This window comes from Phascolarctos cinereus, unplaced genomic scaffold, assembly GCF_003287225.1.
Source record: "Phascolarctos cinereus isolate Bilbo 61053 unplaced genomic scaffold, phaCin_HiC Scaffold_4;HRSCAF=312, whole genome shotgun sequence".
Classification (NCBI taxonomy): domain Eukaryota; kingdom Metazoa; phylum Chordata; class Mammalia; order Diprotodontia; family Phascolarctidae; genus Phascolarctos; species Phascolarctos cinereus.
This window is the reverse complement of record NW_027555847.1, coordinates 595,084,388-595,099,972: the sequence shown is the minus strand read 5'-3', so window position 1 is coordinate 595,099,972 and position 15,585 is coordinate 595,084,388. Positions and strand designations below refer to the sequence as shown.

The following is a 15,585-nucleotide window of genomic DNA, read 5'->3' as shown; positions in this document are numbered from 1 at the left end:
CTCCTGGGGGCTCCTCATACCTGCCTTGGTGCAGACACCCATTGGCTTCAGCCCTACTACAACTCAGAACTTGTAAACTCGAGTGATCCACTAACCTCAGCCTTCCCAGTACCAAGGATTATAGGTGTCCTACCACACTTGGCTGATGCATAGGATTTCAAAAGGCAAATATGGGTAATTCCCAAAGACAGGCATTCTAGGCATAGTAGACATAAAAGCTAAAAAATATGGGAAGTGTTCATAGAATAGTGATCTAGTTCCACTGGGGCATGGAGTACGTAAAAGAGATTCGTATCAGATAAAGCTGAAAGGTATAGCTAGCACAGAGATTCTTCGCAAAAAAAAAAAACTTTTATTTTTTCCCTGATTACATATAAAAATAGTTTTTAACATTAGTTGTTTTTTTTAAGTTTTGAATTTCAAATTCTATCCCTTCCTCCCTCTCCCACCCCTCCCCCTGAGATGGTAAGCAATGTGATATAGGTTATACATGTACAGTCATGTAAAACATTTCCATATTAGTCATTTTGTGGAAGAAAACAAGAAAGAAAGGAAGAAAGAAAGATAGAAGGAGAAAGAAAGAATGACTGAGTGCTTCAGTCTGTATTCAGACTCCCTAGTTCTTTCTCTGGACATGGAGAGCATTTTCCATCATTAGTCCTTTGGAATTGTATTGAATCTTTGTATTGCTGAGAATAGCTAAGTCAGTCATGGTTGACCATTACACAACGTTGCTGTTACTGTGTACAATGTTCTTCTGGTTCCGCTCACTTTGCTGTTTATTAGTTGATGTGAATCTTTCCAGGTTTTTTTCTGAAATCATTGTGCTTGTCATTTCTATTCCGTTATAATCACATGCCACATCTTGTTCAGCCGTTCCTCAATTAATGGACATTCGCATTCTTAGCTACTGCAAAGAGCTACTGTAAATGTTTTTGTACAATTAGGTTCTTTTCCACTTTTTTGGATCTTTTTGGGATACAGACCTACTGGTGGTATTGGTGGATCAAAGGGTATGCACAATTTTATATCCCTGTGGATAGTTACAAATTGTTCTCCAGAATGGTTGGATCAGTTCACAATTCCACCAACAGTGCGTTAGTGTCCCCAGTTTTCCTACATCCCCTCCAACATGTATCATTTTCCTTTTCTGTCATGTTGGCCAATCTGATAGGTGTGAGGCAATACTTCAGAGTTGTTTTAATTTTCATTTTTCTAATCAGTAATGATTTAGAGCAATTTTTCATATGACCATAGATAGCTTTGATTTCTTTGTCAAAAAGTGTCTGTAGAATAGAGCTTCTTAACCCTTTTTTCATGTGTCATAGACACATTTGACAGTCTGAAGAAAACTATGGACCCCTTCTCAGAGTTATGCTTTTAAATCCATAAAACAGAAATTCATAGGATAAAAAGGAAACTATACTGAAATAAAGACATTTTTCCCATCCAAGTTCATGTATCCCCTGAAATCGACAGAGTGTTTGGAGGCTTATGGACCCCATGTTAAGAACCCCTGAGTAAGATCCACATTGCGAAGCACCCTGAATGCCAAGCTAGAGTTTGGACTTTATTTACTAGGTAACTGTTGTAAGAGACTATTTTTATTAACAAAACATATCTGCCCTTTTGCAAAGCCCAGTCTTTTAACATTCAACTTTTTCACTCAGTGACTTCAATTATTTCTCCTGGCTTGATTTAGTTAACTGGCATTTACAAAGCTCTTCTCTGTTTGGTCCCTCCATATCCTTGTTTATTACATTCAGATGGTATTGGAATATTGCCCAATTTGGAAATATTAATACACAAGTAATGAAGGCACAGGTGTTAATCTTTGTCATATTTTTTACTGTCCTGGATTGGATATGAGAGACCTGAGTATTCTTCACTCTTGTGAACTGAAAAACCAGGGTTATCTTCTTTACTACATCGATAATTCTTTTCTTTCACACTGTTCCCAAAGAGAATCCCAACACTAATTCTTGGCAGGGCTTTGGTTAACCTTCGTAGGTCAACATAACCTTCTGTTCCTTGAACAAGACCCTCCATCTTCTGACTTCTGGCATTTTCTCTGGCTGTCTCCCATGCCTGGAATGCCCTCCCTCCTCATCTCTGCCTCCCTGCTACAAGAAGCCTTTCCCGATTCCCCTCAATGCTCACTAGTTCTTCCCCTCTATTAATTATCTCCAATTTAGTTTGTATATGCTATTTACCTGCTGTCGCCCTCATTGGATTGTGAATTTTTTGAAAACAGGGACTATTTATTGCCTTTCTTTATATCGCCAGCACCAAGCACAGTGTTTGGTATGTACTAGGTGCTTAATGTTAATTGACTAACAGTTATAACAATCTAATCTTCCCCTTTTTCCATTTGCAGCTGAACCTCTAACACCAAGATGGGGAAACAGAACAGCAAACTTCGCCCAGAGGTGATGCAGGATTTGCTGGAAAGCACAGACTTTACTGAGCATGAGATCCAGGAATGGTATAAAGGCTTCTTGAGAGACTGCCCAAGTGGTCATTTATCCATGGAGGAATTTAAGAAAATATATGGGAACTTTTTTCCTTACGGGGACGCTTCCAAATTTGCAGAGCATGTTTTCCGCACTTTTGATGCAAATGGAGATGGAACAATAGACTTTAGAGAATTCATTATTGCCCTGAGTGTAACATCGAGAGGCAAACTGGAGCAGAAGCTGAAATGGGCCTTCAGCATGTATGACCTGGATGGCAACGGGTACATCAGCAAGGCCGAAATGCTGGAGATTGTTCAGGTAGGTCTTGTCCATCTACTTTCCTGAATTCTTGAACTCAGGTAACATCAGGAGCACCAAAACTGAATTCATGCCCCAGATCAGAAACAGAGTGAAGTAGTCAATTGTGCCCTGGACTTGGAACCAGGAAGACCTGGGTTCAAACCCTGCATCAGACATTTACCTAGCTGTGTGACCCTGTGCAAATCACTTGAACCTGTCTGAGGAGGTTGAATTCAATAACCTCTAATGTCCCTTCTGGTTTTATAATCCTAAGAGGAAGAAAAACTATGAAGATTTTTGAGGAAGATCCTTTCATTTTCAGAAAGCTGTGTTTAAGGGATGGGAGAAGGGAGAGGCAGAGGAGACAGAGAGATGCTTATTATAAAATGCTTAAGGAAGCCAAATTCCTTTCCCAAGCATCTGGGAACTCTAGCAAACACCAGAAAGGGAGGCAGTGGCAACCAGCTTGTAAAGCATCCCAATCTAGTAAGAGATCTAGGAATATCACAAAGGTCTAGAGAGGAAAGAGTATGCAAGAGAGGGTAGTCAATAGAGCTAAATGTAGCAGAGATGTTGAGAAGGAAGGGGACAGAGAAAAGAAAATTAGCTCTAGCAGCTGAGAGATCATGGACAACTTCAGAAGGAGCAGCTTGAGTATTAAGGTCAGAAGCCAGACTGCAAAAGATCATGGAATTATGGGAATTAGAGCTGGAAAGGACCTTAAAAGACAACTGAGTCCAGACTGAGGACAAGAATCCTTTAGAAGAGATGGGGTAGCCTTCATAGTCAATAAAAGGGTGAGAAAAGCAGTACTGGGGTATCATCTAGGAAATGGCAGAATGATATCTGTTTGAATCCAAGGCAAACCATTCAGCATCATGCTCCAACCATTGATGCTGATGAGGCTAAACGTGATGAGTTCTATAAAGACCTACAACATCTTCTAGAAATAACACCCCCCAAAAATGGTGCATTCGTCATAGAGGATTGGAACGCTAAAGTAGAAAATCAAAAGATAATTGGAATAACACGCAAATTTGGCTTTGGAGTATAAAATGAAGCAGGGCAGAGACTAATAGAATTTTGTCAAGATAACCCCTTTTCAGTCTAAAGCACTTTAATTAGATTAGAAAGACTCTAGGCAACTATTTTTCCCAATCCTTGTTAGGTATGCTCTATCCCTGGCCAAGGTTTGTCATGGTCCAGAAATCTGAATCCTATAATCAGATATATCTCCTTGCCAGTGGTTCAGGAAGTGGTGATTGGGAAGAAGTACAGCAAGCTTCCCTCCCCAAAATGAAAACTCCCAGGAACATCATAGCCCAAATCCAGAGCTTTCAGCTCAAAGTGAAAAATGCTGCAAGCAGCCAGAAAGAAAACATTTAAGTATCAAGGAGCCACAGTCAGAATTACACATGATTAAGGAGCAAAGAGCTTGGAATATATCCCAGAAATTAAAGGTTTACAACCAAGAGTAATTTACTAGAAAAAATATGGGAAAATGGATTTTTAATGAAATAGAGGGTGTCTAAACAATCCTGATGAAAAGACCAGAGCTGTGTAGAAATTTTCAAGTACAAAAATAAGAGTTAAAAAACATTTAAAAATTAAATATGAGTGAACAATCATAAAGGATTAAACAAGGATAGACTTCTATAATTTTAATATGGGGAGATGATGCATGTCTCTATTGAGCCTTATCATCATTAGGGGTCACAGAGGGCCTCTAATTACATAGAGGGCCTAGGAATGGTTCTGTTATATCTTGATTATATTAAAAGCAGAATAGATATATGTCATTCCCCAAATTAATATGCACAGGCAGTTTTCAGATGAAGAAATCAAAGCTATCTATAGTTAAATAAAAATTCTCTAAATCACCATAATTAAAGAAATGCAAAACAACTCTGAGGTACCACCTCACACCTATCAGATTGGCTAATATGGCAGGAAAGGAAAATTATAAATGTTAGAGAAGATGTGGAAAAATTGGGACACTAATGCACTGATGGTGGGGTTGTGAACTGACTAAACTAAATAGAGAGCACTTTGTAACTATGTCCAAACTGTACATACCCTTTGATCCAGTAATACCACTGCTAGGTCTGTATCCTAAAGAGATCACAAAAAAGGAGAAAGGACCTACATGTTAAAAAATGTTTATAGCAGCCATTTTATGTTGGCAAAGATTTGGCAATTGAGGGGATGCCCGTCAATTGGGGAATGGCTGAAGAAGTTGTGGTATATGAATGTAATGGAATACTACTGTGTTATAAGCAATGATGTATAGCCAGATTTCAGAAAAACCTGTACATGAACTGATGCAAAGTGAAGTGAGCAGAACCAGGAGAATATTATTTGTTTGTTTTTAAATAATTAGTTTATTTATTTTTAGTTTTCAGCATTCACGTCCATAAGATTTTGAGGTTGAAGTTTTCTCCCCTTCCCTCTCTGCCTCCCTCCCCAAGACAGCGTGCAATCTGATATAGGCTCTACTTATACATTCATGTTAAGTGTATTTTCACATTATTCATGATGTAAAGAAGAATTAGAACTAATGGGAGGAACCATGAGATAGAAGAAACAAAATATAACAACAAAAGACAAGGAGAGCAAATAATATGCTTCCATCTCCATTCAGACTCCATAGTTCTTTTTCTGGATGTGGATAGCATATTCCATCATGAGACTTTTGGAGTCGTCTTAGATCCTTGCACTGCTGAGAAGAGCTAAGTCTATCAAAGTCAGTCATTGCACAATGTGGCTGTTACTGTGTACAATGTTCTCCTGGTTCTGCTCATTTCATTCAGCATCAGTTCATATAAGTCTTTCCAGGTTTTTCTGAAGTCTGCCTGCTCATCGTTTCTTATAGCACAATAATATTCTATTACATTCATATACCACAATTTATTCAGCTATTCCCCAATTGATGGGCATCCCCTCAATTTCCAATTCTTTGCCACCACAAAAAGAGCTGCTATAAATATTTTTATACATGTGGGTCCTTTTCCTGTTTTTATGATCTCTTTGGTATACAGACCTAGAAGTGGTATTGCTGAGTCAAAGTGTATGCATAATTTTAGAGCCCTTTGGGCATAGTTCCAAACTGCTCTCCAGAATGGTTGGATCAGTTCACAACTCCACCAACAATGCATTAGTATTCCAATTTTCCCACATCTTCTCCAACATTTATCATTGTCCGGTTTTGTCATATTAGCCAATCTGATATGTGTGATGTGGTACTCAGAGTCATTCTGATTTGTATTCAATCAATAGTGATTTAGAGCATTTTTTATATATCTGTAGATGGCTTTAATTTCTTCATCTGAAAACTGCCTGTTCATACCCTTTGACCATTTATCAACTGGGGAATTACTTGTATTCTTGTAAATTTGATTCAGTTCTCTATATATTTTAGAAATGAGGCCTTTATCAGAGACACTGGCTGTAAAAATTGTTTCCCAGCTTTCTGCCTCCTTTGTTTGTGCAAAAACTTTTCAATTTAATGTAATCAAAGTCATCCATTTTGCATTCCATACTGTTCTCTATCTCTTGTTTGGTCATAGATTCTTTCCTTCTCCATAGATCTGATAGGTAAACTATTCCTTGCTTATAGTATCAGTTTTTATATATAAAGCATGTACTCATTTTGACCTTATCTTGGTATATGGTGTAAGATGTTGATCTATGCCTAGTTTCTGCTATACTATTTACCAGCTTTCCCAGCAGTTTTTGTTACATAGTGAGTTCTTATCCCAGAAGCTGGATTCTTTGGATTTATCAAATAGTAGATTACTATAGTCACTGAGTATTGCACCTTGAATATCTAACCTATTCCACTGATCTACCATTCTATTTCTTAACCAGTGACAAGTAGTTTTGGTGATTGCTGCTGTATAAAACAATTTAAAATTTGGTACAGCTAGGCCACCTTCCCTTACATTTCTTTTCATTAGTTCCCTTGATATTCTAGACCTTTTTTTCTTCCAGATAAACTTTGTTATCATTTTTTCTAGCTTTATAAAATAATTTTTTGGTAGTTTGATTGGTATGGCACTGTAATAAGTAAATTAATTTAGGTAGAATTGTCATTTTTATTATATTAGCTTGGCCTACCCATGAGCAGCTGACTTTTTCCAATTATTTAGATCTGATTTTATTTGTGTGAAAAGTGTTTTGGAATTGTGTTAATAGAGTTCCTAAGTTTGTTTTGGCAGGTAGGCTCTCAAATATTTTATAATGACTACAGTAACTTTAAATGGAATGTCTACAGTAAACTTTAAATGGAATTTCTCCTCCTATTTCTTGCTGTTGTACTTTATTAGTAACATATAGAAATGCCAGTGACTTATGTGGGTTTATTTTATATCTTGCAACTTTGCTAAATTTGTTTATTATTTCAAATAATTTTTTACTTGATTCTCTAGGATCCTCTAAGAACACCATCATATCATCTGCAAAGAGTGATAGCTTTGTTTCTTCTTTGCCTTCTCTAATTCCTTCCATTTCTTTTTTTCTCTCATTGCTAAAGCTAACATTTCTAGTACAATATTGAATAACAGTGGTGATAATGGACATCCTTGTTTCACTCTGATCTTATTAGAAATGCTTCTAGCTTATACTAGCAGAACATTGTACACAGTAACAGCAACATTGTGGGATGATCAGCTATGTCTGATTTAGCTCTTCTCAGCAATACAGTGATCCAAGACGATTCCAAAAGACTCATGATGGAAAATACTATCCACATCCAGAGAAAGAACTGATGGAGTCTGAATGCAGATGGAAGTATACTGTTCTTAATTTTTTTTGTGGGTTTTGTTCCTTTTGCAAACCGTAATTTTTTTGCAAACTATTTCTTCTTTCACAATATTACTAATATGGAAATAGGTTTTACATGATTGCACATATATAATCTATATCAAATTGCTTACTGTCTTAGGGAGGGGGAGGGAAAGGAGGAAGAGAGAAAATGGAACTCCAAATTTTATCAAAAATGCACGTTAAAATTGTCTTTATATATAATTGGAAAAATACTATTAAAAATGCTTTTCTAAAAAAAAGAAAAATAGAAATAGAATAGAGGGGAAGAGATGGGACAGAGAGGGAAAAAAGATTAGAAAAAATTATCCCACATAATCAGAGCACACATGTAGAAGTCTATACAAACAAGGAAGAAAGAGTGTGCGGAGGGGAATGGGTGACACTTGAATCTCACTTTCACTGGAAATGGTCAAAGGAGGGAACCACACACACACACACACACACACACACACACACACACACACACAGAGTTGGATATAGAAGTACATTTCACTAAGTGGGGAAACAGCAGGGAAAGAGAGAAGGGATGGGGAAATAAAGAGTGTAGATTAAGGGAGTGATTGTTCAGTCATTTCAGTCGTGTCTGACTCTTTGTGATCCCATTTGGGGTTTTCTTGGCAGAGATACTAGTTTGTTTTGCCATTTCCTTCTTCAGCTCATTTTACAGATGAGGAAACTGAGGCAAACAGGGTTAAGTGACTTGCCCAGGATCACATAGCTAGTAAGTGTCTGAGGTCAGATTGGAACATCAGGAAGATGAGTCCTCCTGACTCCAAATCCAGTCTCTATCCCTAACGGCATATTCAGTATTGTTCTTGTATTTGACCAGATGATTCCTCAAGTCCCCTGATGACCAGTGACACACATCTGTTCAGCAGGTGACCAGGGGTTAAGAAAGCAGTCAGAAGCAGCAGTGAGATGAGGTGTGGTCTCTCTCTCTTTCTGACTAGGACAAGGCGAGAGACTGGTGCTTAATTCCAAAGGACACCAGGGTAGAAGTGCAGCTCTCCATTTGTTGGTTTTCAGAACTATTAGAGGCTCTAATCTACAAGGAGCCCATTAGAGCCAACTTCTTTGTCATAGCACCAGTTTAATTCACTCATCAGGAAAAAGAAATGAGAGTAATACACTACCACCATTCAGAAAGTAGTGAGTCAGTAGTGCAGAGAAACCTCTAGGTCCTTATTTTCACAGGTTCTGGCAGAAATTCGGGTCCAAGCCAGTTGGTACAGTTGGTGTTCCTAAAGCTAAAGCTGTGGGTTGGCTTCCTTGATGAGGTGGTTAACAACATGGGGCTGGGACTCCTCTTAGCCGGAAACAAGATTGTGCTCTTTATCACCAAGTTCCCCTGTCTTAACAGGTGCAAAAGAAAAAAAAATAGGTAATGCACCTGAAATTGGGTGACCCCAGTTGAGATGGGCAGAGGCCAGACAGACGATGTGAGTGAGCAAAACCCCGACTGATGGAAAAGAATGTGACTTTCACGTAGTAGGTTTTTAAGAAGTGCTCAGTGAGTCGAATCTTGTTGAATTGGATTAAAATGAATTAAAAGTGCTTTGTAAACTGCTAGGCCCATGCAGATACAAAGTATTGTGTGTGTGTGTGTGTGTGTGTGTGTGTGTGTGTGTGTGTGTGTGTGTGTGTGCCCTCCTTTCTCCCCCACTGTTATTGTGATCAGCTTGGCTTCCTTCAAAGAGAAAGAAAGCTGGGATTTGACTCTTAACTTGGGCTGTTTTATTTCCTCAGTTATGAACCATGTTCATGTTGATTTGGCCTGGAATGCCTTTCATGCTGAGTTTCAGGAGCCTGTTGCTTCGGGGGGAAAAGAAATGGAAAACACACAGAAAGAAGAAATACTGAAGGACAGGGTACACACACATGTGTAGATTCACTTCCACATGCTTAGAGACCCTGCCTAGACCCAGCTGGGCTGGGCTGGGCTGGGCTGAGCCAGGGCAGACCCCTTACTGCTCCATAGTGCTTTATTCACTCAGGGACAAGAATAGGACATTTCAAGCTTAATTAAAAGCAGAATGTCCCTGTTAGTCCTTCTATTGACATGGCTAAAAATAAAGTAGGGAAGCAGCCTAGCTTCTCTCTCCTCTCTCTCCCTCTCTTCTCTCTCACTCATCTTTTTCCCCTCTCTCTTTCTTTCTTTTCCTTTCTCTGCTCCTCTTCCTTTTCCCACCTCTCTCTTTCTCCCTCCCTCCCTTTCTCTCTCTGCCTCTTTCTCTTCCTCTCATCTTTCTTTCTCTTCTAGTCCCTCTCTTCCTCATCTCTCTCTTCCCCTCTCTTCTCTCTTACTCATCTTTCTCTTCCCTCCTCACTTTCTCTCTCTCCTTCCCTTTCTCTCCCACCTCCTCCTTCTCTCTGTTTGCCTCTCCTACCTCCTCCTCCTCTCTCTCTCTCTCCCTCTCTCTGTCCCCTTCATTTTCCTCTCTCTTCCTTGTCTCTCTCTCTCTCTCTTCTCTCTCACTCATCTTTCTCCCTCTCTCTCTTTCTCTCTCCTTCCCTTTCTCTCCTCCTCTTCCTTTTCCTCTCTCTCTCTCTCTCTCTCTCTCTCTCTCTCTCTCTCTCTCTCTCTCTCTCTCTCTCTCTCTCTCTCCCCCCTTCTTCCCTCATCTCTTTCCATTCCACTTTCTTTCCCTCCCTCCCTCCTTCCCTTCATTGTTTGATTCCATTAAATCTGAAAAAAAAAACCTGAGCTAACAAAAGGTATGATTTGTTTCATATTACTGCCTGGGGGTTCTGTCCTTTCTTTTCCAGGATCTTAGAGCTACCACTTTTGAAGTCTTAATATGATTGTATCTCAATTATTTTCACTGTTAGAAGAAAAACAGAGGCTCAAATTATCCCCAAGTCATTTCCATTTGGCTTTGTAAAAAATAATGTAGACTCAACAAGGTTTCAAACTTGGGAAACTGGGTAAGTGGTAATGTCACTGACAGAAGGAGTGAAGTCAGAAGGAGGAACAGGTTTCTAGGACAAGATAATAAGCTTGGTACTGGGCATAAATTCCTACCTAGCCTCTAAATCTTAATCCAAATGCTATGCCCTCCATGAAGCTTCTCTGAGCTCTCTGGTGAGTAATGATTACCAGCCCCAAGCCCAGAAAGCACTTGCTGTATTCTGCAGTATTCTGATCTGTGCCTGTCATATTCCTACTCAAAGACTGGAAACTTCATCATGGCAAGAATGAATCTCACTTGAACTTTCAATCTTCCCCTAGGTTCCTGGGAAGATAGAAAGTTCAAGTGAGATTCATCCTGGGCACTGCACAGAGCAGGCACTTAGGTCGGATCGACTGAATTGAATTAAATTGAATTTTATTTGAGTTGAATTGAATTTTATTAGTGGAAACTAATTGAATTAAATTGAATTTGAGGTGCTAATGGGATATTAAGGTGTGATGTACTGTAGGCCTCAGAAGAAAAACTGGTGGGAAAGGAAGAATGAAAATGGGGAAAAGAAATTATAAAAAGGAGAGGAAGTCAAGAGAGAAAAGGAAAGTAGGAGAAGAGAGATAGCAAAAAGAAATTGAGATTTGCCATCTCTCTTCACTTTCAGAACAGCTTCCTCATGAGCAACAGTAATAGTTATGATAATAACGTTTATGATAATTTGTTATTGTTGTTGTTCAGTCATGTCTGACTCTTCATGACTCCAAGGAGCACAGCATGCCAATACTGTCCCTGGGGTTTTCTTGGCAAAGATACTAGAGTGGTTTGCCATTTCCTTCTCCAGTGGATTAAGGCAAACAGACTTACTTACCCAGGGTCATACAGCTAGCGAGTGCCTGAGATGGAATTTGAATTCAGATCTTCCTGACTCCAAGCCCAGTGTTCTATCCACTGATAGCTGCCTCCTTTATAACAATAACTTTTAAATAGCTCTGTAACATTTGCAAAGAATTTCATATAGAGTTATCTCTTCCACATTGTGACTTTCCCTATCACAGTTTTAATTTATCAAGGGTTGGCATAAGAAAATAAATGGGAATTTCGGGGGAGTTTTGAATAAGGTGCAGATAATATGTGAAGACCAGCAGAAGGCACAGGAAATGTTTAGAAACTCAGAAATACATAAAATATATGTGTAGTATTGTATGGTATCAACATATTTTATCTTTTAAAACCATAATAAATCAGACTTCTTCTCTGGTACAAAGGAAGGATGAAAATTTTTACAGGTATTTTCCAGATCACAGGAGCATTGTACCCCTAACCCCTGTGATATAAAAAGGATAACTGTACATTATTTCATTCGGTCTTCATAACAATCCTATGAGATAAATGGAGGGAGGGAGGGAAGGAAGAGAGTTTAGGAAATGAGGAAGGAGACAGAGAATGAATGTTGTTCAGTTTGCAATACACGTAGACATAACTAGCACAGTACTTCATCCTGTAATGCTAATATCTAAGGGGAGCTGACCTTCCTTAAGTGACCACCATCTCTGAGTCTCACCTCAAGGCTCTCTGCTGTCCTGTGCCCTCCCATAATTCAGCTGTCCTAGGCTACCTCATTTCTTACTATGGCTGAATGTGAGATCAGAGGCTTCTTGACACCTCTCTGTCCTCTGAACTACTTTTGCTTTACTTAAAAGGATTCCTTGTTGTGCTGCTGCTAATCAATTAGTTCATCAACCAATATTTGTTTACTGCCCGTCATGAGCTAGGCACTGTGCTAAGGACTGCAGATTAAAGTACAAAGAATGAAATATCCCTGGGAAAAGACACTTTGGGAAGAGGGGAGAAAATGTAGAGGGCCAAGAGAAGTCATTCCAAATCACCCCAACTTAGCCAGAGTGAGCCCCTTTGCAGGCTACAGTGTCATCTGTCCACCCCGGACCTTTCTTCTTCTGCTTGCTAACCTTCTTCCAACAGGCATTGAATGTGTTCCCAAAAGAAGGGCAGGGGATAGCAAGAGGGAGGCAGCCTCTGTTTAGATTTTCCTCTGTTTTAAACAACCCAGGGTGGAGGAGGGGAGCAAAGGTACCATTCAGTGCCTAATTACAAAGCATTATTATAATAACACTGTCTACAGAAAGGATCTCTCTTATTTGTGTTTCAAGTATGACACCCACTTCACCTGTCACTCCAGAAATCTGCCATCCATTGTTCCTTGATGGGAGACTGTCTGAATGTGACCTGACAGGATAATAATTTTCAAATACCTCTTATTTTTTTAATTTTTTCTTTTCAGTTCTAAGATTCATATGCTTAAGGAACAAGGTGATTTGATTAAATAATCTTGGGAGAGCAGGGACTATGTTTTGCATTTCTTTGTAACTCAGTCCTTCACACAGTGCCTGGCACATAGTAGGGCCTTCATAAATGTTTATTGATTTGAACATTCCAAGGTGATATATCTGGGTTAGCATGAGTCTTTATGTTTGGTGCAACCATTAGCATTAAAATGGGAATTTTTCTATAACTAAATCCATGCCACAGCTCCAGCTGATCTGATTTTGAGGAGAGGAAATGGTAGGGGAAAAAAAGTTACTCCTCAAGGCAGTTTTTTTCATGAACATAACAATAGTTTACGTACATTTAGCCTCTTATTAAAAAGTACATGATGTGCATTATCTCATTTGCTTTTCATGTTGTGAGATAGGTAGTATAATTATCCCTGTTTTACAAGTGGGAAAGCTGAGGTTCAGGCAAATATCTTGCCTGAGGTTACACAGCTAGTAAATAGCAAAGCCAAGTTTTGAACCGGGTTCTTCTTCAAGTGTTCTGACCTAAAGTCCAGTGCTCTTCCTGAAGTGGAATGGTACCAGGCAGCTAGGCTTTCTCAGTGGTTCAGTATGTGGCATTGTTCAGCTGTGTTGTAAAGGAACACACACACACACACACACACACACACACACACACACACACACACACACAGAGTGGTGTAGCCAGACAGGGGAGGTGGTGGCAAATACCACCTGGGCAGAATTCTTGGAGACTAGGACATAAGATGATCATAGGATCATGGATTTAGAGTTAGACCTTTAATGTCATGAGGTAGGACAGTGAATAAAATACTGGACAAGGAAGACTTGAGTTCAAACTCTGCCTCAGACACTTAGTTCTGTGATCCTGGGAAAATCACTTAATCCGTCAGCCTATTTCCTGTAAAATGGAGATGAGGACAGCACCTACCTCAAAGTCGTCTTGAGGAGCAAATGAGAAAATATATGTAAAATATTTTATAACCCTTAAAGTAATCTATAAGTGCTAGGGATTTTTGTTATAATTTTAAGAAGAGACCCAGAAGGGATAAGTGACTTACTCAACGTTCCACAAGTAGTACATGGTAGAACCATACTTTGAACCCAGGCATCTGATTCTAGATCTATGCACTGCAGATGGGAAGGGGCTCAAACCTCTGTCTGCCCTCTTACCCAGAATAATCTCAACTACCCCTCCCCAGGAAGGCAGAAAGTACTTATGCCAATGAAGTCCAACACTGCCTGATGGGGTTAGTGAATCTGTGAGCTTCTGTCTTCCTCCTGCCCTAAGTTTTTCTCAGCCATGATGATATGCACCTGCCACGCCATTGCCTGGTGTTTCTTAAATAAAGATTAGAAGGTTTGTTTGGAGCTAAGACTCAGAAAATGTAGCCCAAGTACCTCTGAGGGCAAGAGTGGTATACTCTAAGCCACTTCTCATGACTCAGAAGAAGTGTGTGTGCTCTACATACAGCGAGATGATTGACCATATCAAAATCTGCACTGAAGTCGAGGGAGGGATGGCTAAGAATATGATATTAGTTTTTAGTTGTTAAGTTATTATTGACAATCTTTGAGAAAACAGTTTCAGCCTAGTAGATTGTAATTTTCTAGAGGGCAGAAACTGGAATTTTGGCATTGTATCCCTAGTACCCTTAGTACCTTGTACATAGTAGGTACTTAATGAATGCTTGATGGATTGGATTGGTTGGAAGGGAGTGGTGGGTTCAGAAGCTAAGATTGTTATTCTTTTTTTTTAAATTTTGATTTATCAACAATCACTTCCATATGCTTTTGAGTTTAAAATTTTTCTCCCCCTTCCTCCCCGCCACCCTCCCCAAGACGGTGCACAATCTCATATAGGCTATACATTTATATTCCTATTAAACATATGTCACATTAGTGAAGTTGTAAGTAAAAATTAAAACCAATAGGAGGAACCATTCAAAAGAGGAAATAAAACTCAACAGAAGAGAAAAAAAAATGATAGCAATTCAACTTCCATAGTTTTCCCTTTGGAGATGGATAGCATTTTCCATCATGAGGCCTCTGGGGATGACTTAGATCCTTGTATTGCTGAGAAGGGTTAAGTTTATCAATATTAGTAATCACACAATGTGGCTGTTATTGTGTACAATGTTCTCTTGGTTCTGCTCACTTCACTCAGCATCAGACCATACAGGTCTTTCCAGGTTTTTCTGAAGTCAGCCTGTTCATCATTTCTTATAGCACAATAGTATTCCATTACATTCATATACCACACCTTGCTCAGCCATTCCCCAACTGATGGGCATCCTCTCAATTTCCAATTCTCTGCCACCACAAAAAGAGTTGCTATGAATATTTTTGTACATGTGGGTCCTTTTCCCATTTGTTTGATCTCTTTGGGATATAGCCCTAGAAGTGCTATTGCTGGGTCAAAGGGTAAGATTGTTATTCTTAATTGTTACTGATGTAAAACAATTATGAGACTTATCCTCATGTCAATGAATGTCAGCAAAAACTATTCATCTGATGTCTGTGAGTAGGGCTGATCCTAAGCACAACTGCTAACTGGACAAAAGTTTTTCTTCAAGGTTTCCCTAGGGTTTTATTTTCTTCTACAGTATTCATCTGATCTACCTATTCAAAAACCTTGTCCAAAAATAAAATAAAGTTCTTTTGGCATGGCCTGTTCTTAATGAAGCCACACTGGCTCTTTGTAGTCACTGTTTTTCCCCTCAAGGTTCATGAAGTATCTCTTTCATATGTTCTAGAATTTTGCCAGGAAACAAAATCAACCTGATAGGC

At 39.1% G+C, this 15,585-nt stretch overlaps 1 protein-coding gene across 5 annotated transcripts in view; it reads left to right on the top strand.

The window, feature by feature from the left end:
• Nucleotides 1-15,585, top strand: part of NCALD (neurocalcin delta) — a 375,387-nt gene that overhangs the window by 349,170 nt on the left and 10,632 nt on the right. For all 5 annotated transcript variants that reach the window (XM_020969526.2, XM_020969535.2, XM_078153691.1 and 2 more), the window contains one exon: nt 2,378-2,774. In XM_020969526.2, coding sequence (XP_020825185.1) covers nt 2,397-2,774 — 378 coding nt within the window. In that variant the 5' untranslated portion in view covers nt 2,378-2,396. The remainder of the gene's footprint in view (nt 1-2,377; nt 2,775-15,585) is intronic.